Here is a 26,221-nt window from a genome sequence, read left to right as displayed (position 1 = left end):
TATTCTTTCTTAATTCAAAATTTTCTTGTATGATAAAGGCGCGATTTTATTGCTCTTTTTCAAATTACTAATGAGCTCGATAGATCGCAGCTACAATTTATATACAGCACGTTATCAGTTAATTGGAAGACACATTAGCATTTTAGTTATTCGCAATTTGCATGGTACTGCCTTCTTTCTTCCTTTTATTCAATTGTCTTCTCATTGCTTGTACACGTATTGTAGAGACATTATCGTATTATTTTTTTATATTATTTTTTGTTTCATTATTTACCGAAAAATGAAATATACTTAATATATTTCAATTAATATTAAATATTATTTTTATTTATTGATATTGCTTTTGCAAAGAAATATGCAAAACCACGATATAATAACTATGTATATTATTCGAATTTTTATAAATAACATCTTAATTTTATTCTTGAATTTTACTCTAAATATTAATAACATCCAAATCATTCGTCGTCATTTTCATGCTATTTGCTTACATTGCTGTATTGCATTATAAAATTATTTGTGTACTATCAAAATAAAATTGTATAATTATGAGAATACAAATACAAATTTATATACAATAAGATTGAAAATAAGACCGTTTATGTTAAATACATTACTTCAAATACCAAGCGCCACTACGTCTGAATGTTAAGATGTTGAACTATTATACATATTCATGATTCATTAAATGACAAAGAAAAAAGAGAACTACGAGACCTTCCTTGTTTTTTAAAATTTATGAGCCTTATTACTAATTAGATCATTTAAATGAATTAATTTCAGAAATGATAATTGCCGATATGATTGTCGCTGATATACTTTCAATGCAATCAATCTGAAATATTAATAATCCCCCCAAATTTTCGAAATGCATTCCGTGCGAGCGTTATGATATGCAAAAGATTTCAATTCGACTCCCGGCCGAGGCAATATTTTTCGTAATAAGTTCATTACAGTTTTTTTAAGATTAAATTTGGGAAATTTGGGGGATTATTAATATTTCAGATTGCATTGAAAGTCCAAGAACCATATTGGCATGCACCATATTATCATTTCTAAAAATTAATTCATTTAAATGAATATATAATAATTCAACATTTTAACCGTAATAGCGCTTCGTATTTAAACTAACAAATTTATCTTTTCTAACTTCTAAATAAGATCATTGTGTTTTATTTAAACAACAGTATTCAAATTTTCAGAATATTGTAACATTAATTTATAAATTATAAATAATATTATATAATATTATATAATATATTATAAATAATATAATATTCATATAATAATGTTACAAACTTATAAATTTCAAATATTATAAATAACTGATAATATATGTATTTTAAATTTAAATTTTATTTTATGAAATAAATGCACTGAAATATATTAAAGAAGAAATAAGTGTGTTATTGAAAAGTCTTAATTAATATACATAACAATTAATAAAAAGTTGTCAACATCCACCTGCAATATCTTAATTTGCACAACTGTGCACAAACCACATTTGACATTCAATTATGTAACACACAGGAAGAAAAGCTGCGTATTAACCCTAGCTATACATATTATTTTTTTCTATCTTTGATATACACACTCGAGTGTCTGGAATCTCATTTATATTTATTATTATAACTTCCGTAAAAATGGACATATTTCAATTAATTTTTTTTTCAATCAATGGAGAATTGATTAAGAAACAAGTCCATAATGTATAAAAATCATTAGAATCAAGAAGCTTGAGATATATAAATTTAAAGAGAAAGAAAAGTTCAGAAACACGAAAAAAATCTCGATTTAACAAATTGCATTGTGATTAGGATCCCATTATGTATAGCTAGGATTAATAGAGGTCTCTTACGGACTCTTACGGAAAATATTATTGGACTCACGAAAATATTTTTGGAAACGCGAAAAAATTATTCAAAATCATTGGGAAACTATTCAAGTACATTATTATACATTATTCGTTTCAATAGTTTTCTTACGAGTCCAATATTTTTCTGTAGGGGCACTTTAACATACAATGTGCAATGACATAATATACAATATACCATATTGTTTGCATATTGAGAATTGCATACTACATAAACAGGATCTGGTAAATTAAAATTTTTTTAAACTAAATTAAGTTAAAATTAATGACTTACAAAACTAATTTAATTAAGTTAAATGTTGAATAAATAAAAAACTAACTCAATTAAAATTACGTTAAGATTGTATTAACTCAAAGTTAAATAAAAATTTATTAATATTTATACTGCAGTTCATACATATTTTTTAAATATTATAAATATTAAATATTATAAGAATGTATAAAAAATAAAATTGAATATAATATTTTCAAGCAGATATGATAATAAACCTCTGTTTTAAATTTTATTTAAAAAATATTGAGATGTAAAAGTTATATAAAAATTTTAATGACACCTTGTTTAGAATACGTATAAAATGCTATCAGCAGTGTAGTTATATTTAAATGATAAGACTATATATTTTGTGCGACCTTAGAATTTATTTACATGAAGAGGAAAGCCCCCTATTATGAGATAGGCATTATATATAATATAATAGAGATAACGGCGTTTCTGCTAAACTAATAAACGCTATCTGTTGGTTCAACCATGAATTTATTGCTATTGAAAACTATTTAATAGAAAATTCATTATTAGATCATGCCTGTAATCATTGTAAAACAAGATTTTAGAATTTAGATGTCTTTAAGTTTTATTGAAATAAGCATTTAAATCTTGTTTATTATTTAATAAATAAATATTTAGCAATAAATTCTTCAGTAGTGATGGAGTAAGATCGTACTAATAGAAAAATATGGGATATGTTGAATTATTTAATTACAGAAGTTAGATTTGATGATATCATAAAACCATAAGGCATAAAAATCATAATATGAGATACCTAGGGTATTTCTAATACGAAGTAATCCATGCTTATGTTATAATGAAAATCATTAAAGAGTAAATGTTATTGTACAATAATAAAAAAGACAATCGGAATGAGCGTCGAGTGCCTATATCTGCGATGCTTGATTCCAACTGTCTGAAAACGAATTCTGGGTATAATCTATCGCATGTTCATTTTTCGCGCACGCTGACTGTGTGTTTGTTTGTATTTTAGAAACATTAAATAAAGTTTTTTAATTGCAATACCGATATACTTTGCGTTTTACTATTGATTTCTTGAGGCATCTCATATTAGGAGCACAATTTTTTGACTTTGCGATTTGCTCACATTTCTTTAATTTTCAAAAAAAATGAAATTTGAATTAAATTTTATGTAATGTTATCTTAAAGCTTATTAAATTCCCTTCAAAATCAACTTATTATTTTTATAAATTCTGCTTATATAGACTTCTAGCATTTACTCAAAACTCGGTATCTCATAATAGGAGCCTTTTCTTTATATAGGAAAGGCCAAGGCGTGCGCCAACTATCGAACTGAAAATATTAACGCATATTATGAAAAAAATAAAATATTCTATTCGTTATATTTTTTATACATATATTCTCTGATGAATAGGCTTTTTCTTAGATCGTTACACACTCACATACTCATCTATATCCACACAGCACAGAAGATTGAAGCAATATTGCTGCAATGTTGCAATATTGCAGATTGCAATGTAACATTACAGAGAAAATTACAGAAATGTAAATTAACAATGTCTGCAACCATGCCTGTCAATAATATGCATGTAATATTCCAGAAACATTACAAAACTGTAATTCTTTAATTATTACTATAATAATATAATTATAAGATTATACTACATAAATATTATAAAAAATTATATTTTTTATAATATTTATGTAGTATATATAGTCTTTTAGTTTAATAGTTTAATCGTTTTTATGATATAATATAATTTATGATATAATATTTATGATATAATATAATCCATTTTTATATTTCAAATAAAAAAATTTATTAATCTATTATTTGACGGTCATTTGACGGCCATTAGCTAAATTTTATATTTTTTGAATATGAAATCAAAAGATTATATAATATTGAGTTTGGATACAATCAACATTATTATCGGATAAGATGATAAGCAAGTAAGCAAATAAGCTGTTGAAAACGATTTATCGAAATATTAATTATGTGATCGATGATGTATTTATGGCTAATGCACGCAGAAATAAATCAGCGCCCGAACTTTATTGACAAATCGTCGACGGTATTTCATACCGTCATCGTTTTTTAATCGATTTCAATTGATTCGGAGTAGTTTCGAATTGAAAAAAATCATTGCAATTAATTTAATTCATGATTAACTTAGCAAGCGATTATATTATTATGTTAATGTGGATAATATTTGTGGTTGATAATATTTGCTCGGGGTACACATATACATGCTTTATCCTTGGGAATAAATTTATCCTTCAGAATTAATATTACATTTATTGAAATATTTTATGGTTTTATCATAAAAAATTGCTTTTGAAAAGTACTTATCACTAGAAATGCGATTTGTAGAAAAACTGAAGTTAGTGAGATATATGTACAGAAAATAGTTTTCATTTTAGAGTTTTCGTAAAAAATTTATCCAAATACATTACATTGCAATATTGCTTTCATTACAATATTGCAAAAAGCGACATCTTAACATTGTTGGAATCTTGCAGCAACGTTTCGCAACCACCATGCAATGTTTCAGTGAAATCATTCTGCAATGTTTTTGCAATCTTTCTGTGCTATGGGTATCTTAGATATATATATTTCAAATTGTGTTACAATACACGATAACTATAGTTTGTAATAACTCTTTGTTACAAAATCCGCGCAATGTATACGTAATATTTTTAACAAAAAAAAAGAAAATAGACGTAATATTGTGATTGTTACCTTTAAATCGTTTAATTCTGCAATCATTTACGTTTTATTCCGCATTTTTAATTCGCACTTCATTAACTTAACACTTAACTAATCAGAAACAAAATATATACGCTAGGGCCGATATTCGAAGTCAGATCTTATATTCAAGACTGTCTTAAGTCTAAGTCAATCAATCAGAAGATTCTTAAGACATTATTTAAGATGATCTTGAAATAAAGACTCGACTGACCTAGAATCATAGAGTAGTATTCATAGTCGATTCTTATATTCAAGACCGTCTTAAGTACAATCTTAATATATCGAACCAATCAGAGGGTCGTATTAACATTTATAAAGGCTGGTATTCAGGGCCCCTATTCTTGAAAAGAAACGTATACAAAAGTCTAGGGAAATACTACAGTATACAGTATATTATATAGTATTTTCATAAATTTGGGATACATTTTTTTTTAAATTAGAGATCCAGTTCTTATATTCAAGATTACATTAAGTTCAGTTTTAAGGTGTCACGAACCAATCAGAGGGCTGCATTAGCGTCTTAAAACATTACTTAAGACAATCTTGAAATAAGAATGGATTATGAATATCAACTATAGACATATAAAATACAGGAATTACAAATCGCTGTTTTATTTCAATTAGTACCATATTTCAACTTAGTACTTAGGGTTGATAACCAATGCCGATTAACCCAATTCGGGATTAACTATCAACCGTAATTGGTCAATTCTACTAAACAAATACGATTGGTCAATTAACGACCGATTAAATAAAATTTCACTGGATTAGTGAACCGACCTCTTAGAATTCAACAAATTTTGCATATTGCATAATTGTGAATTTAAATATATAATTTACACAATATCTATTTTTTTATGGTATTCCTGGAAATAAATTGCTGAAATCGCTGAAATAAATAAAAAATAAAAAATCTATCAAATTAATAAAGATTTCAACGATTTCAGCGATTTATTTTCATCAGAAGCGTTGATAAAAAAATATTGTTGGATGTAGTTTGTATCTACTTCTTCAGAGGGCGATAGTGTGTGAGGGTATTTTGCGATTATAGGCAAAAGATTCTTATTTTCTCTCTCAGGTTTTTCTCTGTTATGATAAATACTGTTTTTAATAATTAATTACATATATAATACTAATAATATCAATTAACGTAGATAAATTTAGTTAGAAAGAAAATTTAGAAGAAAGAAATTTATCTTATTATTAGTTAGAAAGAAAATTTAGAAGAAAGAAATTTATCTTATTATTTATCTTATGATACAAAGAGATGACTTACTAGTGATTCACGCTAGATAGAACCATAGTGGATAGAAGAAACATACATATCCCATTATAATTGATTATAATAGGAATGGGAAAAGCTAAGGAAAGTTGTAATTAATCATTCATATATACATTTGATCATATTTAATCTTATTGATCATACCACATTGTGAAAATTCGTGTTATTAAACTTGTAATAAAACGTATAATAAAATAAAAACGCTGTCAGTGATTTTTTGTGATGATAACTGAACAGAAAATGTGCATTTTATGATATTGCAGATACTAGTGATCTACAATTACATCAAAGATGCTTCTGAATTTTTGTGATCCTCGCTTACGTCCAGAAATTAAATCTAGTGCTATCAGCACGGATGGATATGAAGTGACCAATTTGATAAACGGTTCCTATAAAGGATATTTGGCATACTCCTGCATCAAGCCACCAATTCATATAGATATTACGTTTCTCTGCAACATATCTATCAATCATGTATTGATTTGGCCATCCGTCGGGTCACAGAAGTCGTCAGGCTTTCAGCTTTCTCTTAGGAATACCAATGATAACGACACTCCGTATACCTGTATGTCCAGTGGACGGCTGAGTCTCCATGATACTGGTTTGTTGTTTTACTCGAGTGACATAGATTCTACAGGAATCCCCACACCACCAAATTTCTTGAGATGTTGTATTAAAGCTTCTAAGGGACCTGTGACAACTAAATACGCTCATGTTTTACGTATAACAATATATAAAACAGAAAATTCAGTACCAGCATTAGGAAAAGTTCAAGTATGGGGAACAGTATCTCCACGTTGTGGAAAAGATGTTATAGCAAGTGTACATGTTTTATGGGCTGAACAACGAGCTTTCTCGATGTTGCCTGTAACTGGATTGAAAACCTCTGTAAATGCTGTAAACACTACTTCTGTAGATACCAAAGAGATACATAACAGGTATACATATATACATATATATTTAGAAATTATATTGCTCATTTATTACAATTTAATTCAAAAATTCTAATTTTTTAGTTGCTTGTAAAGAATGGGAACGTAAGGGAAAAAATAAAAAAAACATTTTTATTCACAATTTTTATTACAATCATTTTTTATATCAAACTTGTATTTCAAAATCAAATTATCAAATTTAATAATAAAATTATCAAATTTAATAATAAAATTATCAAATTTTAATAATTCAAAACATTTAAACTCATTTTCTGGAAATATTGTTTTTCGACTTGTATTATTATAGCAAATGAGCGATATAATTATATAAGTTGCATAATATTAATTATTAATTAATATAAATATTTTTTATTCATATGCAGACTGAAGAATGATGCAACCGTTGACATTCCTGAAAGCTTCTTAGATCCTATCACTTGGGAAATAATGACTCAGCCAATTATATTACCTTGTGGACAAATAATAGATCAAACCACATTAGAGAAACATGGAGAAAATGAAGCAATTTGGGGTAGACCGTTATCAGATCCATTCACAGGCTTGAGATTTAATGATGACCATAGACCAGTTATGGCATCTGCACTCAAATCAAGGATTGACAAGTTCCTAATGGACAACAGCAATCGAAATGAAATCAAGAATATGCCAAGAGTCTTAGGCCGTGATCCAACTTCAACTATAGCAGGAGATAGAAGAATAATTGAAGTACCAAAATGTGTATTAAATAGAAATTTAAAAAGGATTGCCGAAGATATTAAATCAAATACATATAAGCAGACAAATAATTCGCAATCTATAAAAAAATATTGCCATAAACTGCCTATAGCAGTTATGCCCAAACGATCCACTGCCAGTGCTATAATAAAACCAAAACAGTTCACAAATGTTTCAACTTTCTCTAAATTAACTCATAGCAATTTTCAAAATTATAAGGATGATGAATTGGCTAATGACAATTTCTTAGATAGCAATTTAAAGACTCTGTTATCCAACATGAAACGCTTTACCACACCAGAAAAAGTGGAATTACATAAAATATCTAACAAATGTGAATGTTGTAATGATAGTATTTTTTATAGACTGCCATGTAAACACGTGATATGTAGAAAAATATTATTATCTATTGAAAATAACCAGTGTAAATCTTGTGGATTTTCTTATAAATCATGCGAGATTGAACGGATTTATGACAATATTTTAAATAGATAACAAAGAAAAAGAGAGAAAGAATAGAGTAAATATAAATCAATGTAACTCAGTTTTTTAGTATTTATTTTATGGTAGATTTTGTTAACGATATGCAAAATATATTATTGTAATACATTGAATCGTTAGATCAATATTACATATAATTTACGACAATTTCGAGTGATAGAATTGTTTGTAATATTTTGGCACATACAACATAACTTGTATTCATGTAAAGTTATGTTGTCATCATATGTGTACATATACAATTATATATATAAATAATGTATATAAAGATTTTTATTTTTTTATTGTTCATATATGTGATAACTTGAAAATAAAGGTAGTTTTTATAATTTGTACGTTCCTGAATTTTTTAAATAAGCAATATTATTATAAATATCTTATATAATTTATATATTTTGTTTAGCTTAATGTTAAATTTATATAATATAATAAATTTGAAATGAAAAAAAATCATATAAAATGTGTTTAACCTTGTTTTAAAGTTTAGAATTATTGTATGAAGTCATCAATATTTAAGCACATATTTATAGCTTATACAGGATCTTTATATTTAATTTTTTGACTTGGATTTTCACAATTTTAATTTTTTGAAAATGACTTTAATAATAAAATTTTAACTGGACTCTGCTTTTTCTCATCATCCAACAATGAAATAGTTGAACTCATTTGACAATAAGATGACGTTAAAGATGACGTTAAATCATTCATCAATTTTCATTTATATATCAATTTTGTAATTTTATTGTATATAAAGTCAAATTTATTGTATGTTCCACTTGTAATATGATTTCGTGTTTTTAAATATTTTTATATATTTTTTCCAATTTTTAATTATTAAGAATATTATGAATTGAAAAATATTTAGTATAGTCGAAATGTTTCTTAATTTATAGATAAAAAACTAGTTAAATTCTTAACGTATGTTGCAATAAACTAGTTTATTTTTAAAGATCTAATAAATGTTTTTTACTTTCGAATTCTTAGCAATCTCGAGCTAGAAATTTTACATATTTTAATTTAGAATTATAGTTATTTTTATATTTTAGTAAAATGTGGACAGCTGTTTGTCTTCATAGGAGATGCTCAAAATGATTACCTTCTGTACTTATCTATATTTATATTAAATAATGCTCGACATCTATTTCTCATCTTATTGATTTCATATATTTTGTTCATTGAGTATTTATTTCAGTTCTCTGCTGGAATACTTAATAATTTATTAATTTGACGTGAGTTGAAAGTAATTATGAATATATAAATTCAAGACACAAGAAAAAAAATGTGAGACATGCTTTTGATGTATGGACTTGCCGAATGTAATTCATTCGAAATAAGACGTCTATACGCAGATCGTTTCTTTAATAGGCATTTTTCAGATAAGAAAACATTTCATCAAAAATTACATGAATGTATACGAGATACAAGTTTATTTAAAAAGCGATTGTTAGATAGTAGTATCAGAACCGTGACTGTTTCGAGCATCTCCTAAATAACAGCACAAAAATAACTATAATATAACTCCAAAACAAGGTCAAATAAGACACATATTTATTTTTTTTTCATTGTCTTTTGTTCTTCCACTGCTAAAGGGGGGGTCCACATATTATAAAGCATTCATAGTATATTTTTTATATAAAATAAAAATGCCAGTTGTGCAAATATATTTTAATAAAAGTGGATCTTCTATCTAGGCATTCAAATACAAATATTTTGGAATCTTGATTATGTTTACACGGGAATTTTGGGAATTACTTTCTTTTTAATTTATCTTTTTAATTATAATACTGTTTGTATATATTATAATATTACAAGCTTCATAAGCTTGAAATGCTATTTTAAAAAGATATACATCAATATTTAAAAGACTATTGAGTTTGAATGCATTTGTTTTGACATAAAGTAATATTTGGAATATTTTCTCAGTCATTGCACTTAATTATAATCATCTGAATACATTTGATTATAAAACGGTGAAACCAGAACCTTGATTTTGTCGTTTGGCAACATTGAACAGCGATAATAAATAATTACGAGTGTCTGGACAAACATAAAACGTAAGTGTATGTTCTGGATGTGGGGATGCTCTCTCAAAGGTATCAGACTGCCTGTCGCTATTGGTTGATACACTGGCTAAACCAGTGCTGCTTGTTCGCACATATTCTTCAACTCGTGCTCTCATTTCTTGATTCATCTTAAAAGAAAAGAAAAATGTTATATTACATTTATATGATTTATACCTAATGTTCGTGAATTTAATATCTTACCTCGTGTTCAGCCGGTGATAATGGTCTGCTCAATTGTATTGCTGTTGGTGGACAATATAAGCACAACATCGTCGATTCTGTGATATGATCAACACTTGTTAGTTCTTTGAGCGAAAATATTCGTTCTACACTGTCCTCCGCCATGTTAACGAGTAATAAAGCTTGTCGCGTGAGGACGAGCGTCACTGCGCGATTACTGCCTTGATGAATCACGTAGTCTGCGCTCGTTACGTGAAGGATGCTGTCGTGACTGTGATCGAGTAAAGGTGACAAGCGCCAGGTATACCGTACAGATGTGCTATTATTGCCAGTAGTATACTGTACAATTGGTCTTTGACGTGGCTAAAAATATAAGAAAATCATTATGAAAGTAAAATGTGTAATTAGAAGACTGTAGAAATTAGAATACATCTATTACCGTGGGCAATGAATTCCATCCAGCTCCTTGCAGTAATCCTTGACCTGTAAGAGCAACCAACTCCGCGGCACCGCTCAATGGTTTAGTAACGACACCAACCAAACCGAGTCCAACTCCAGTGACTAAACTTTTGGTTGTCGCTTCACCTGACCACACTTGCTGCAAAGGATGATGTGCCAAGCCCGCCACAGCCGCTGATTAACAATCAACAATTAGTTATTGTATTCTGTTTAATTGAAAAATATTTTTTAAGTAATTACCAACCAAGCAGACTCATTCCAAGACCAGTTAAGCCTTGATAAAGTCCTTGTGCCATGCCTTGAGGACGCATTCTGCGCGACTCTTCTTGTCGCTGAAGATGTTCCTCATCCAATGTTAGACGATCCAAATTCCGTGCGACACTAGATGCCAATTTCGTTACGGAATTTACAGTACCTGTGTACATAAGTCGAAATATGAATTATCTATTAAATATTCGGAACAACGAAATAAATATTAATAGTTTGCATACCTGCTGTAACATGTTTCATTAGACTGGCTGACCCGTGTGTAATTCCAACGATAAAACCCCATGGACCTTGTAATAGTCCTTGAAATGGTAGTGAAACAAAGTCTCTAAGACCGGATCCAAGTGCTTGCGCCAAACCTCCTGGTGATCCAAGTATTTCTAATGATCCAACTACCCAACCTAATAAATGGATAATAGTCATTACTCTGTTATTATATCAAATTAATAATGTATATAAAATATTTTATGTATAGGTAATATATCAACCTGCTCCGAATATAGCGCCAGATAAATAATGCATGGTAAGTGCATTGCCAAGTCTGTAAGGAGTTGTCAGCAGATTCTTCCTTTCGAAGGTACCGAAGTACAGTGGGGAATGATCTAAAGCAACGTAGAGTCGCATAGAAGTGTGAACACTCAATAAAATTGATAGCGGTTCTATCACGAAATTTTGCAATCTTAGTGGTTTGCTTAAGATTTTTGAATCGATCATGATATATTCTGGTATGTACATTGCGTTTAACGCAGCTATTGTTTGCATCTTTTTAAGATTATCACCCAGAACCAGTCGCGGTGGTATCATCGAAGTTGCGTAATCTAGTAATTGCGTTATGTATGTGTCCTCAATGTATGCACTAATAGGTGCAATCTTCATGCGATATTCCTTTGATGCTGTAATAAACAAAAATATCTATTATTATTTACGAAATAAATATATGTATATATATATATATATATATACATGTATAATATTTATATATTACATTATTGTAATTTATTGTTGTTACTTAACCAGCATTAAAACTCAGTTTGGCTTAGAGCTTTATTTGCTTTTTATTATTTGAATATAAATAAATAACATTTATTTGCTTTAAAAACATAATTTTTGTTACCCAAATATTTTTATTTTTATTAAAATAATGTAATTTTATAAATATAAAATATATATACCTATATAAAATTAATATAAAATATATACCTATGATATTTTCATTTATTTCCCAGACATACTCGATGGCTATTAAAGAATCTTGTTTGATTTTTTCCATATTCGTCATTAAACAGTTATTGCTGTAAAATGCCATCTCTCTGTTCGGCAATGGATTTTGATTTATTAATACAACGGGAAAATCGAAACCTCCCTGATCAAATAATTGATTATCTAATTGCAAGTCGCCTATGTAACAATCGAAATTAATGAATCTGGCTTTTGAATTTATAGTAATAACTAAGTCTGTCATAGATAGACTGGCGACTTCGATTCTTTGTGCGTTTTCATTGATATCATGAAGGATAACGATAGTGCAAGCACGCAAGTAAACGATTGCAGAACCTTCCTTCGAATGAGTTGAAATAGTGTCATCGGTAGATTTCAATCGATCTTCGTTAGTGCAAGTTTTTGTATCCGTTATTTTCGGAACTAATTGCTTTGAATTGTTCAAGGATATTTGTTCCGTCATGAAAATATCTTCTTGGGCTGAGAAAAAACTCGTTAACGATGTTGAGCTACTCGAACTTTGTATATACAGTAACAGCTTATCTTCTTCTAGTCTCTTCAGTGAAGAAAGATTATTGTATATGTCGTGATCTTTCGCTGTACTCTTTTTTCGTAACAATCTGCTCCTAATGTCTTGAGCGGATATTTCAATTTGGGAAATAGGCACGATGCTTATGTGAGTGGTGTAACAGCGATTATGCATTATAAGCTTTACATCACCGTATGAAGGTAATCGCAGATATTGATCTATTGGTGTAGATGACAACGCAGACAGATTTACGCCTCTTGACCACTTTAAATTTGCTTTCCCTATTGTTTCATCGTTTTGCGCGGTAGAAAATAACACATTCGATGCGCTCGGAACCGTAGTGTCGGGTAGTCTGTTACTGACACAGGGAAGAGAATAGTGGGACGTTGCTCCACTGTCGACTTCGCATATCCATGTAAAATGAACGCTATCCGGTAATATTTCATTCCCTTTTTCATCGGCTTGTCCCAGTAAAATTTTGAAACCACAGGCATTTTCAATTAACAATTGTGGATGATCGTCACTGTGTATCACGACGAACGTGGTGCCTTTGTCTTCCTGTGTCGTTACAATGACCGGCATGGTGGAGGAACCGTTTGGAATCACGACGGATTTGCGACTCATAGCTTGGTCTACTCTGATCGGACAGGACCATCTATGGCCGAGACTAAGAGATATGTACAATACGAGCGGCTCGACGTTACTCTCTGTGTACAGCGTATACCATTGCACGATTGGCGTACCCTGTCTCTGATCCTCCGACGGTGAGATATTCAGGCTGCAGGGAGTGAGGTCATGGGGCAACTGGAGATTCCGCGCTTCCTCGTGCACCGCGAGCGTGGCCACGCACAGTTCTTGAGGTGTCAGGTTCGCAATTACATGGCTGCTTGTGATTCGCACTAGACGCATATCCTTGTGCATCGAAGAACCAATGTTTAGGATGGACACACTTGTGCCGCAATCTACGAATGTCTTGATGTTTCCCTCTACCGGCACGAGACCGCAGATTCGAGGCATGTAGAAGCTCTGACTCCAGTCGGGTCGTGCCAATTGCAACGTTTGGGATGTGTAATAAGTATCACCGATTCCGACACCCACGTGAAAAGTACTCTCCAATTTGGGTGGCGTGACTATGCCGTAGTGAGGAATCTGACAGAGCTCTGTATCCTCCGATACCAATGAGATGTGACAGCCTAACGAATTCATTACAAAACACCAAGGCTGCAATTCTAGCAGCAGTGTACTGGAGACCAATCCTGCGTCCTGATATTTCACTTGTACATGCGTCTGCGGTTGTTCTGCAGATATCCACTCCTCAATATCGTCTCCCTGGAAAGGCCATTTTACTTGATCTTTTCTGTTCTTGAGTTCTTCCAGAATTTTATCGATATCCTCAATTTCAGGTCTTCGGAAAAATTTTCGTTGATCCACGGAGCTGTATGAAAGCGGCACATAAGGATTCGACGCGGAGACTCCGGATTCCAATTGAAACGTCAGCTGGTGGAAGTGCTCAAATGTACCGGGGCAGTACAGCTGTTGACACTCGCCACGACCGTTCACCAATGTGCAAGATGACATTTTCAAAGATGGTGTTTCCATCTGTACTCTGGCCGGTACTGGTAGGTATGATCTGATCATGTACAGGGGACTCAATACCGCAAGGATTTTCATTTTGTCTTGTATCATCTGCATCACAATCCGTACCCAGATACTCAAAAATTGACCGCGTTCTTGTAGAGGTACTTTGACAAGCCACGGCTGGCCCCATTTGATATTGGGTTGCAATGGAATGTCTCCGGTCCAAGATAAATGCGTCAAGTTAGTGAAACGTAATCGCATTGCCATTTTTTTATTATTCTCAAGCATGATAGATGACGGAAAACTCTTGCCTGGTATGATATACACTTCTTTGGAGACTGTTACCTTAGAACCAACTTCTTCTTCGTATTTTACTAATCTCATTTCAAAATTATCCATTAGTTGATTGGAAATCACAAGTTGCCCCGAGAATGTTACAAGCTTTTGTGTGGCAGAAAGCGACGTAACGTTTACGAAGACCACCGTACTAGTCATCGAATTATTGAATTCTATCACTTGGACTCCATTTTTGTTAACGGGAAAAGACCGGCTCCATATCCAGGCATTTTCCTCGATTGATATCCTTATCATTTGATTGCCAATCTGTCTCCAAGAATAAAAATTACACTGCCTGCTCTCGAGAAGTATGCTATCTCCAGTGGCACTTTGACCAAAACGTATAGGTATGTTGCTATCGTTGGCTATTACATAACGTGTTAGAACAATTACGCTCTTTTCCTCTTCATCGAAAGATGCCAGCCATAAACGAGTAGAAACTGCAAGAGTGTGAGTTATCGCTGGTCCCAATTTCAATGTAAACGGGTTGCACGTTAATGACGAGTCTATCTTTTCCGATAACGATAACTGAAATCTTCCTTCCAGGGCATCTAGCACTTCCTGCATAGTCAAATGACTATAATCCAACACGTGTATGCTTAAACTGCCGCCGATGTCGAGCAATATAGAATCATCCATCCATTTGTTAAATACCAGAACAGCTCCCTTCTGTTCTACAGACATGAAACATTGTATTTCGGGAATTTTTCCATTTAGAGTATACTTATCCAGTGGTGGCGGCAAATTATTATATACACTTGTATCGATGTGATTATATAGAGATATATGAAGAACGCCGATATTCAAAGCAATTTGAACATTCGGTATTAATAAGGGATTAAAATAGGAATCGATGCGCAAGCAGGCAGCGAGAGCACGAGCAGAAACGATGCTTTTTGAGAGTGGTCGTTTGCCATTGGACAGAATAACTACGCGCCACACGCAAGCTACTGCTCGTGCCGGTGCTTTCTCTGGTAGATCCAATCGGTAGGAATCCGTTTCTGATAAATAAAAATCGGCGTAACGCTGGTACGACATGTGACTATCACTCCAATATTCGAGAACGCAGGGAATTTTGTCGATGTAATCATCGTCGGCATCCACTGCCTATAATAGAAAGAATTAAGAAGATAAAAATATAATCGTGGTCAAAAATATTATGTATCTTATTACCCATTATTTAACATTTTAATTTAAAAATTGATTTACAGCATTTGCTTCAAGAATCTTTTAAACTTATGTATAATGTCAGTAACTACTAGGAAACAATACAGACAAAAGAATTTTAAATCAATAAAAAAAATATAAGTATCTAATATTTTTACAGCCAAGGTTGTATCATTTCATAGCTTAAAATTAGAAAAAACATCTTTAGACATTTAAACAAAATTATATTTTCCGACATAAAACATTTGTCTTTTTGTATTCAAACTAAATATTAATATTAATCGCTTAAAATACCGAGCATTCTCACTTACTTCAAATGGAACAGGAGATATGTGGATTCTTGTTAACGTACGCGATTGCGGATATCTCCAAGCCATCGCTTGTTGAGGATAAACAAAAAATACCACCTGCAAAAAAAGAAAAAAATTAAGACTTTTTGATTTCAATTACATTTTTGATTTTTATATAATCTAACTAACTTGATATGGAAAAGGTAACTCATCCGCGGTGCCATCAACAAATTGGAATGCACCCGCCTTTAAATCATCCTTGTAGTGTTGTTCAGTCGATAGCACAATTTGCTTTTCATTTTTATTTTCATTAGTAGAAACCGAAGCGAACTCACTTAAGAGCAACTGGCAGTCTTGCATAACCATTTTCATAATTTTTATTTGATCCGGTCCGAAATCGAGATATAGGCTCTCACTGTCTGCCTGTATTTGTATTTGTGAAATAATCTCGCTATTGTACGAAGACTCCCAAAGTAAACAAGTCGTTACATTGCAACACCATGGATTTAATAGTACTTTGATATTCCCATTTAAGATAGCAGATACAATGAAAGAATCTATGGACAGATTTGAATATATCCTGTCTGGTCTAAGAAGTGTCGACAGATTTCCATTTAACGATGCTAAACTGATAATAATTTCTGCTCCAGTGTCAGTCTTTAAAGATAATACAATTTGTTTGGTATTTAAATGTAGATCAGGTACACTGAATTTCCTCGATTTTGTCAACGATGCTAAATTTTGAGAATCCGTACATGTAATCTCCTGTTTCTCTGTAGATACTTGTGTAACATTGTCATCAATAAAACACGATATTAGCTAGAATATAGATACAATGTAGAACTGTTAAACACATGAATATTATTCTTCGTTAAGTTACCTTATTCCGTATATCATAGAGTTGGTTGAGCCGAGATAAAGAAAGATGTACTTTTGTCGGTCGTCCCATTTCAATGAAAAACTGGCGGTTTTTGCCTAAAATCATTTCAGATTTTACTGTCGCAAAAGAAGGCGGAATACCCGTATCTGGATGTGGATCACCATGCTTTGTTTCTATCATATAAATTTTGAAATCTTTTTCGGTCGGTATTACGTTCAGATTTTGTACATTGCCAAGCGCTATTGTTATATCGAAACAAGATATCTACAAATTGCATAATTCAAATAAAATATTTAAACTAGTAATAGGTCACATTAATATTAATTTTTTGTGAGTAAATAATAATAAGGCATACTTGTATTTTTTTAGATAAATGTTGCTGAGAGAAATAAATATTTGGTTGATTGATCATTAGATAAAGTAATGGTTGTTTTACATTATTATTATCGTCTTCAATGTCAATTTTGTGTGCATCCTGAAAATATTAATTATATTTAAAAATTAGATAATATTAACTCGTACTCTACAAGATGGATCACTAGTGACTGAACGATTTCTGTTTGTTTCTTTGAAAGTTTTTTTGAGTTTTTCGGTAATTATACTACATATTATTTTCTCAAATAAAGTTCCAATATTTATTTTAGAAAGTTGAAAGTATGTTAGTGAATTTTTAGAGATTTTTTTGAATCATTCTGAATAGGTGAAAAAAATGGACGGATTTAGTACCTTCCGTTTGTATGAATGAGGCATCAAATTGTATCTTTTAGGATACGAGTTAATACTATAATTAAATAAATTAATTCCAATTAAATAATTGAATTAATTATTTTACTTAAAATTATTTATTACTCACTACATTATCGTCTAAATCAACAAATGTACTCTGGACTTCATACAGAATAAATGTTATTTTTCCACAATTTACTAAAAATTCAAACGGTGGAAGTATCATAGTTTCAGCAGTGGATCTTCCCTATCATAACAAAATCATTATTTTTAATATAAATTCTGAACTCAAAATCACAAATCGCTATTTACATGCATAAAAAACTTACAATTATTGTAGAATGCACGCTGGACATTTCAAAATCGATACCACTGTCTTTTGTGAAATCAATATCTGAATCATCTGATGTTTGTTTCAACCAGGTTTTAATAGGCTTAATGGTTTGAGATCCTGAAAGAGATCTTTGAGCTATATTATTAGAACTATTTTTATGATCTATTCTTTCGAAACTTCCAGATAGTAACGTTATAAATTCATTGTTGAGCGTCGATATTAATTTAATTTGATCCAAATTTATTGTCAATTCTATGTCTGTAATACAATTTACTTCAATGGCACTCCCACAGACTATTGTATCTCCTTTAAATGTAACAGCTGGGGCAATAATTAAGCAAAGATCAAATCTAGAATTAAATATTAAAATTAGAATATGATTGTCATATAGATTTATACACGTATATATTAATTGTATCAATTGTATTACTTTGTTAATACTGAAGATGTTGAAAAATATGGATCTAGACTACTACCATTTCCGAGCTTATTCCATTCCAATGCTGGATTCTCATTCATTGTATATAAGTATGATTGAGACATTCTCTGAAAATAATAATGCATTGCTTTAATTAATCTATATGATATTAATGTTTCAATAAATTTTTTTTATTTTTAATCAATATATAAAATATTTCATTAAGAATTTTTAGAATTAAAAGAAATAATTAGTTTTGATAGTAAACCTTATTAATGCTTAGTTGATAATTCTTCCATGTAGTAGTATATGCACATATTCCTTTAATACTAATTTGATATTGACGATCTTCTACAGCCGAACCTGGTACGTTTAATATATTTGCTCGAGCAGCTAATTGATATATATCAGTTCGCAATGGAGTTCTACAAATTGGATTTTCTGCATCCGGCGTAATACGAATCCCGTCCAACTACATAATATATAATATCCATAAATATATAATATCCATAAATATTATATTTTTAAAAATATTATATTGCTAATAAAATTATACAAAAAGCAAAATTACCTGAAGCATTAATAAATCATGTTGTAACTTATTCGTATCAGTAAAAGCTGGCATCATGAGACGAAAACCTTTGAATTCCAAATGTATCAGTGGCAATAATTCATTATTTAAGTTGGTTATACCAACTAATGGTGTTGCCATATTTTTATTATGAATAGATTCTGTGCTTTTCTCAATAGATGAACCAAGGCACGTAAAAGGTTTCACCAATTGAGCATATTTGCTAATTACACTTATTGGTAAGATTATATCGACCATTTGCATTTTGATAAGTATTTCAGAAATATAGCCGTTCGTAGATAATGTAGAGTCAAGCAGCATTTCTTTCTAGATATTCGAGTATCAGAGTTTTTATTAATTTCAAAAAAAATAGATATCAATATTCTACATTATAATTTAAGCAAGAATGTGAATAATTACATAGGTAACTAAATAAACTATAATAATTAAATACTTATTTACTTTTTGAGGCTTGTAACGCTTGTGAGTACCCCAACGTGTATACACATTTCCAGATTTCGCACGAGTAAATGTAAAACTTATAAAACCAGAATCATCACCTTTCTCCAAATTATCTTCCCTTCCGCATAATACTAGCCCAGCATATTCACCAACATCCCAATTTAATGCATGTGGACCTCTATCAAATCACAATGTAAATATAACAATTAAACAATCATTGCACATAATAAATAGGAATGTTTTTAAAAATATTTCTTGCTAAGACTTTAATATATATATATATGTATAAACATTTTATAGAAATAAATTTACCTAACATAGTGAAATATCGTGGCTGTTGTAATTTTATTCTTTAACTGCATATAAACCGATTGTAAATCTAATGATGTTATAATATCTTCCAGTTCTAACATTAATTTTAAAGAAGGCATGTCTTCTTGTCCCATAATGTATAATTTAATTGCTACTTTTGTTATAGTCCACTGAATCCAAGCCGTTACAACTAAACCATCTTTTTCTGTAAAATTTGGGTAGTAATGATCAAATAAATGCAACAAATAAATATATTCCGCTTACCATGTCCTAAATCGTCTTTTGATGTAGACATAGTTGAATTGGTAGTATCTTCTTGATACATTATTTGAGTCGGAGTGGATGGAGTTTGAGGTATAGCAGGAAGAACAATTTGCATTTCGTTGCTCTGTGGTACAATTACGCTATCTTTTCGGGAACCGCATAAAGTTTGTAATATTTTTATGATATTTAAAACTATACTGCTCATAAAAATAACCTGAGATAGATAAATATATGTTGAAATTTACATTTTTTTAAATACAAATTTTATTGACTTGATATAAAGTACGATAAGAATAAACAAAAATTAATACCTGATCCTCTGAAAATGAAATAATGATAGGCGAATTATCAATGTGTACACAAACACTTAAAGCAGTAAGTGTATTTAATTCAGTCGCAGCTGTCTTAGTTGTAAGAGCTACCGTAGCATTTAATGTAACTTTCTTTATAAAGTTCTTTTGTATCTGTTGTTGCAATGTGTAACAATGAAAATCGATAAGACTCAATGTCCATGGAAAACTTTGCATTTCTGAAATAGTAATAAATTATTGTAGTAGTTTTTATGTAAAATAATAACTTTTTTGCAAATTCTAAGATAAACTTACGATATGTCCATATAGATTCTGGTAATTTAGCAGGAAGATTTTGTAGATATGGGCTCAGCATCTCAGCATTCAAATTAGATGAATGTACGAGAAGACTCGGTAGTTTTATTATCATTATTTGTAGATCTTGATTTTCTATGAAAGCTCTATCTTTGGCTTGTTCTATGCCTTGTAATACATTTTATTAATTGTTATTACAAGCTATATAATTGTATTAATAGTTATCAAAAAGCGCAATAACAAGATTATGAACAAATTTAAAAATAATTCAATTTCCACGTTATTTGATATATAATTAAAATATTTACCATCAGCTCCAATACCACTCATTGTATCAGACGGAATATATATTATAATATGTCCTATATAACCATTCAGCACAAGATTGCACCACCACGAATACGACTGTGCTAATCTGACCAGTATCCCCGATTTCTGTAAGTACTAGACTATTTATTTCTATCTTTAATACATACAATATACTATACTGTTTTAAAAAAGAATGGTTTTTTTTTATCTATTTAAAGTAATCAATCAATACAATCATTATGTGATAATATATAAATGATAATGTAAATAATTTTAATACCTGTTGTTCTCCTTCCGTTTTAAATTCACTTTTCTTTTGTATTTCATCATTTCGCAGTGTTTTCGATTTTTCTGTTACGGCTGATCTTTTTTTCTCTTTGTCCGATGAACTATGCACGCTTTCATGTAGACTTGGAAATGTCTTTTTTCGCGTGCCTGTATCAGATGATGTACCTTCAGTAATCAATTGTTGGCTGTCTGAACGCAATACATATACATTTCCCAATTTGGGATAAGTGGCACAATATTCCAACCATTCAAAAAAAAGTGGGTCTAAGGATGCTCTAATTTCAGAAATTTTAAACGAAACGAGAGATGGATGTGTTTGCGTTTCAATACTTTTAGGAAATTGTACTACAATAGACAACAGCGGTACATTTCCTGCATCGCTAAGAATATAAAGATTCAATTAGTCAAAATTTACCAAACTATCAAAACTATACATTATTAATATATATATACGAACCTGCTATCATGATTTTCTGGACCCGAAAGAATAAAGGCTTGTTGAGAATCATTGAATGCAAATATTTTTATAGAACTTATATTGACTTCGTTTGATATCGTAACTGAAGACGATACATTCTTGCAATTTATATTTTCTAAGCATAATTCTAAGTACACTGGATCTGTAATATACGAAGAAAATTTTATAGCTTTTATATATTTTATAAAATAAAAGTAAAAATTTATAAAATATATTTAATACTCGCATACATTTCTCTTGACACGCATCATTAAAGAGAGTAGAACAGACAAGTGGATTCGTTGTATCTGCAGGATTAAAAATGGAAGTTATTATAGCCGTAGCAGCCATTAATTTTGCTTTAGTTCCCGTGATAGTAACACTATCTGATTGAAAAGAATATGCCTTTTGAATCATGTCTATATCTCGCCAATACTGAGGATACAATAATATTTTTGAAGAAATTTTCACTGAGTGAGGCATTACTATTGAAGTGTCGCAAGTTTTCATTAAATGAAGTTGACTTTTCACTCCAATCACCTACAAGTATTTCAATGTCAATCTTGAATATGTGAAAATGTGTACAACAAATATCGTGCATAAAACTTTGCTCACTTGTACATCGGTAACTGTATGGCACTGAACGAACATTTCTGGTGACAGTTCTGTTAATTTTGATGCACAAGCTACGAGTCTAAATGGATACATAGGCTGTACTATAGTGGCAATTGCTTCATCGCATTCAACGCTTACATAAGGATCATCTGTTAGAGCTGGAGGTAATGGTATAATCTAGAAAGACATTGTTTATAAATATCTAAAATAATTAACAAAAAAAGATATAAGAGATATCTTACTCGAGTTTCAATAATTTTACGTTGTCGTGGCACTCCAATGACACAATGATCTGCTAATTGTAGCTGTAGTGATGCCCTTTTTAATACAAATTTTGTTTCTGTCATTGATACGTTTTCCCTAAGTGCTTCATATTCTTCCAATGTAACAAGAGGCAATTCATCGATAAGAGGATCTAAAATATAAATTTAAATGTAGCGCATCTTTATAATTTTTATTTAATATAAAATTAGTAGTTAAATCAAAATTTGTACTAGCATAACATATGTATTTACCTGGTTTCATTACAAGATAAGGATTATAATCGTATTTTGCGGCAGCTTGTTTGATGGTATCAATACGATGAAAAATACCGGAACATAATCTGATAGTCAAATCGCCAGTTACATATCTTATTATTCTGCGTTCCTGGAAATTGCTACAAAAGGTAAGTTGTTTATAGAAATTCTTTTATTCTTTTATGTATAATTATTTTAAGATTTTTCAAACACCTGTATTCAAAATTTGAACCAAATTCGAGTAATTTTTCAGGCGTTATGTCATCAGGTAATTCTACGTAATAAACATAATCCATCACAAATGCTGGACCTCTTTCTAATAATTTGTCAACTAAAAAAGATATAATCTTTATTATTTCCTGTGTGTATAAGACGTGTATATGTTTTAAATTTATTATATTATACCCGAAATTGTCGTCAAGTGATTATCTATTCCTTGCTTATAATCTCTTTTTTTCCCTTTATTTTCCGTGGCTTCTTTGTCGAACAATGAATCTTTTAAGTGGTCAGTATTCAAGTTCCCAGCTGTTACGTAAAGAGGTGGCTATAATAATAATTTATTTCTCAGATATTCCATCTAATTTTATACCTCTCTGACAATAATAATTAATTACATTACCTGTACACCGTCAGCTACTTCTATATGTCCACAGCTGCACGTTCCTCGTGGATAAAGTTGTACACACGCCACTCCAATTTGGAAAGTTGTCATTGTTATTCCTTGAATTAAAGTATCTATCACAACTCCGTTCAATCGAAGTGATAAAAAGGATTTGTACCTAAGTTTTCGAGATTTATAAAATAATTGCTCTTTGACACTTTCAACAGTCTGTAAAAATATATAAAATTCAGTTTTTTAATTTCCATGATTAGAACAGAAATAATTCTGAAATATATTACATTTATACCTTAAATGTTAAAGTAGCATCATCTATATAAACACCTAAATGTACAGTATGACCAGAATATGCCATTTGTTGCTCAGCAGACCAACTATTGTCCCAGTCAACAGGTAGAACAGATGACACTATATCCCAAGCCCAACCACCCCATCCAACTGCATCTGTGGAAGTCCCTGCTATCTGATTTGTATCATCTGAAATATTAATATTATATATTTCCAAAATACATATTTTAGACAGCATTCAAGTAAAATATTAAACCTTGTGCAACATCTTCTCTCTCATCCACAGTAATGGAGGATTTTTCCTTTATTGGTGGAAATTGCTTTGTTTGTAACGCCATTACTAAGGCAATCAATCTTAGGAGCATCGGTACTTGTTGTTCAGTCATGCTAAATTCCATTTTCTCACAATGAAGATCAAGTCTTGTAATAGATGCTCTCTTTAAAGTGTTGTTATGATAATTTATAATCATTCGGATTGTCATTGAACATCGATATAAAACAGGATCCTATAATATTAATATTTACATTATGTAAAATATCGAAATCACGCGACATTTTTTCAATACAAAACATTTTTTTTATATCTTTAAGATTTTTCAAGATAAATGTAAAAATATTTATATTAGAAATATTTATATTAGAATTTATATTAGAAATACCTGATATATCTCTATCTTTCCTGATGCATCCATTTTATCTAAGCACAATGTCAAGTCTTGAATAGTAATAACTTTTCTAAGCATCACTTCTTGAGTGTTGATCTCTAAACATTAATTGAATTTATTAAAATATTTTAATTATAAGCATAATTTTAAGACAATTTCTAGCTTTGTAATTATGCATAAAAATATTTACCGGCAAACGCCGGTTCCCATTTATTGTCGACGGTTTGCATACTTAAAAATCTGACATTTATGCTAAGAACAATATCCTCTTCCACATATTTTAAGATGAGATTGTTGCAATGAATGGTGATATTATTAATAACTTTTGTAACTATACTTTTTATATATCCAGGTGGAGCTTCCTCTCTACAATGAAAAATTAAGTGTCATTGTATATATTTTATGATACTAAATTAATAGAAATACAGTTAATAAATAATATTAATAATTAAATAATATTAATAATTATTAATAATAACTAAACAAAGTTTCATATAATTTAGATTATGAAAAACAATACTTACTGTACTATCTCCTTCTTCTTTTGTAACGTCGTTGGATTGATTTCTGTGGTATTTTCATCTTTTAATTTTAAAATGCACTCTATAAAAGAAATACAGGCAATATATTATTATATCTTGAAAAAAATGTTAATTTATTAAATGATATTATAATATTACTATTTACCTATAGTATTAATAGTAACAACTATTGGTTCAGACGTAATTTTTACCCAAGGAACATGTATTAACAATTCGTGTATATGGCCACTAACAAAGACGAATGGAAGATTCAGTTGCTCCTCCAATACCTCTAATCGTAGATCCAAATTCTGAAACGATGCATCTCCACCCCACAAAGATACCTGAAAGAAACATTTCTTTCTCTAAAATATCTCAAAGAATTATTTTGTTTTAAAAATCATATCATTAAGTATGCTTGGATAATATATTATTTATTTATTTGATACTTTGAAACAAGCAATCGTAGCTTTATGTTTAGAAACAACACAATTATTTTATTTTTATAATTTTTAATTTTATTTATATAATTAGTTACATTTATTTATCCTTACATCACTTTCTCTTATTCTAAATCATTGAATAAAAGAAAATATGAACTTTTAACAAATACAATTCCCAATAAAATTAATATAGCAACATTTTCCAATGTATGTATATATATTTTACCTGTGACTGTTCCGGCTTAAAATTTTTTACATATTTTTCTACATAACTGAGAATTACTGGTGTTATGTAGGACTCCAATTTAAACATTGTGCTTGGTAGAGAATATGTAGCATATTTTTATAATTCCCTTAATTAAAGATGTCACTAATTATCTTATCAAAAACTTCTTCTTTGCTTTCTCATAATAATGACATATTATATGATTTATACCATTTCTCTGTGTTCAATAAAGTATCAGGTAACAATTTGGAATAAATATTATATATCTTGATATGAACATGTAGATTTGTC

At 30.1% G+C, this 26,221-nt stretch overlaps 2 protein-coding genes across 2 annotated transcripts; one reads left to right on the top strand and one right to left on the bottom strand.

The window, feature by feature from the left end:
- Positions 1–6,445: 6,445 nt before the first annotated feature.
- Positions 6,446–8,316, top strand: LOC105623072 (RING finger protein 37). The gene is made up of 2 exons (XM_012204508.1): positions 6,446–7,092; positions 7,470–8,316. Exons 1-2 carry the CDS (start codon positions 6,446–6,448, stop codon positions 8,314–8,316), a joined length of 1,494 nt encoding a protein of 497 aa, XP_012059898.1.
- A 1,966-nt stretch (positions 8,317–10,282) lies between these two features.
- Positions 10,283–26,017, bottom strand: LOC105622964 (vacuolar protein sorting-associated protein 13B). Its single transcript, XM_012204401.1, has 38 exons — positions 25,931–26,017; positions 25,428–25,605; positions 25,265–25,343; positions 24,931–25,106; positions 24,735–24,838; positions 24,332–24,581; positions 24,077–24,264; positions 23,788–23,997; positions 23,574–23,712; positions 23,382–23,499; positions 23,166–23,308; positions 22,893–23,065; positions 22,651–22,827; positions 22,287–22,575; positions 22,036–22,198; positions 21,571–21,958; positions 21,290–21,416; positions 20,982–21,149; positions 20,688–20,905; positions 20,377–20,590; positions 20,113–20,317; positions 19,801–19,978; positions 19,339–19,665; positions 19,036–19,239; positions 18,780–18,895; positions 18,345–18,699; positions 18,143–18,262; positions 17,645–17,764; positions 17,290–17,553; positions 16,599–17,228; positions 16,431–16,526; positions 12,492–16,059; positions 11,780–12,184; positions 11,516–11,692; positions 11,269–11,439; positions 11,005–11,198; positions 10,587–10,928; positions 10,283–10,513 (listed from the first exon to the last, which is right to left on the bottom strand). Exons 1-38 carry the CDS (start codon positions 26,015–26,017, stop codon positions 10,283–10,285), a joined length of 11,292 nt encoding a protein of 3,763 aa, XP_012059791.1.
- Between the last annotated feature and the right edge of the window lie 204 nt (positions 26,018–26,221).

The sequence above is a fragment of the Atta cephalotes genome (assembly GCF_000143395.1).
Source record: "Atta cephalotes unplaced genomic scaffold scaffold00001, whole genome shotgun sequence".
Lineage (NCBI taxonomy): Eukaryota > Metazoa > Arthropoda > Insecta > Hymenoptera > Formicidae > Atta > Atta cephalotes.
This window is presented reverse-complemented; position numbering and strand designations above follow the sequence as displayed.

Excerpts from the sequence above, each read along its gene's own strand:
- LOC105622964 (XM_012204401.1), bottom strand. The coding sequence starts at position 26,017 with ATGTTTAAATTGGAGTCCTACATAACACCAGTAATTCTCAGTTATGTA. Across the intron at positions 22,576-22,650 it reads ATACAGTTACCGATGTACAA|GTGATTGGAGTGAAAAGTCA; the intron begins GTGAGCAAAGTT and ends AAATACTTGTAG. Across the intron at positions 21,959-22,035 it reads CCAGAAAATCATGATAGCAG|CGATGCAGGAAATGTACCGC; the intron begins GTTCGTATATAT and ends TTATATTCTTAG.
- LOC105623072 (XM_012204508.1), top strand. The coding sequence starts at position 6,446 with ATGCTTCTGAATTTTTGTGATCCTCGCTTACGTCCAGAAATTAAATCT. Across the intron at positions 7,093-7,469 it reads ACCAAAGAGATACATAACAG|ACTGAAGAATGATGCAACCG; the intron begins GTATACATATAT and ends ATTCATATGCAG.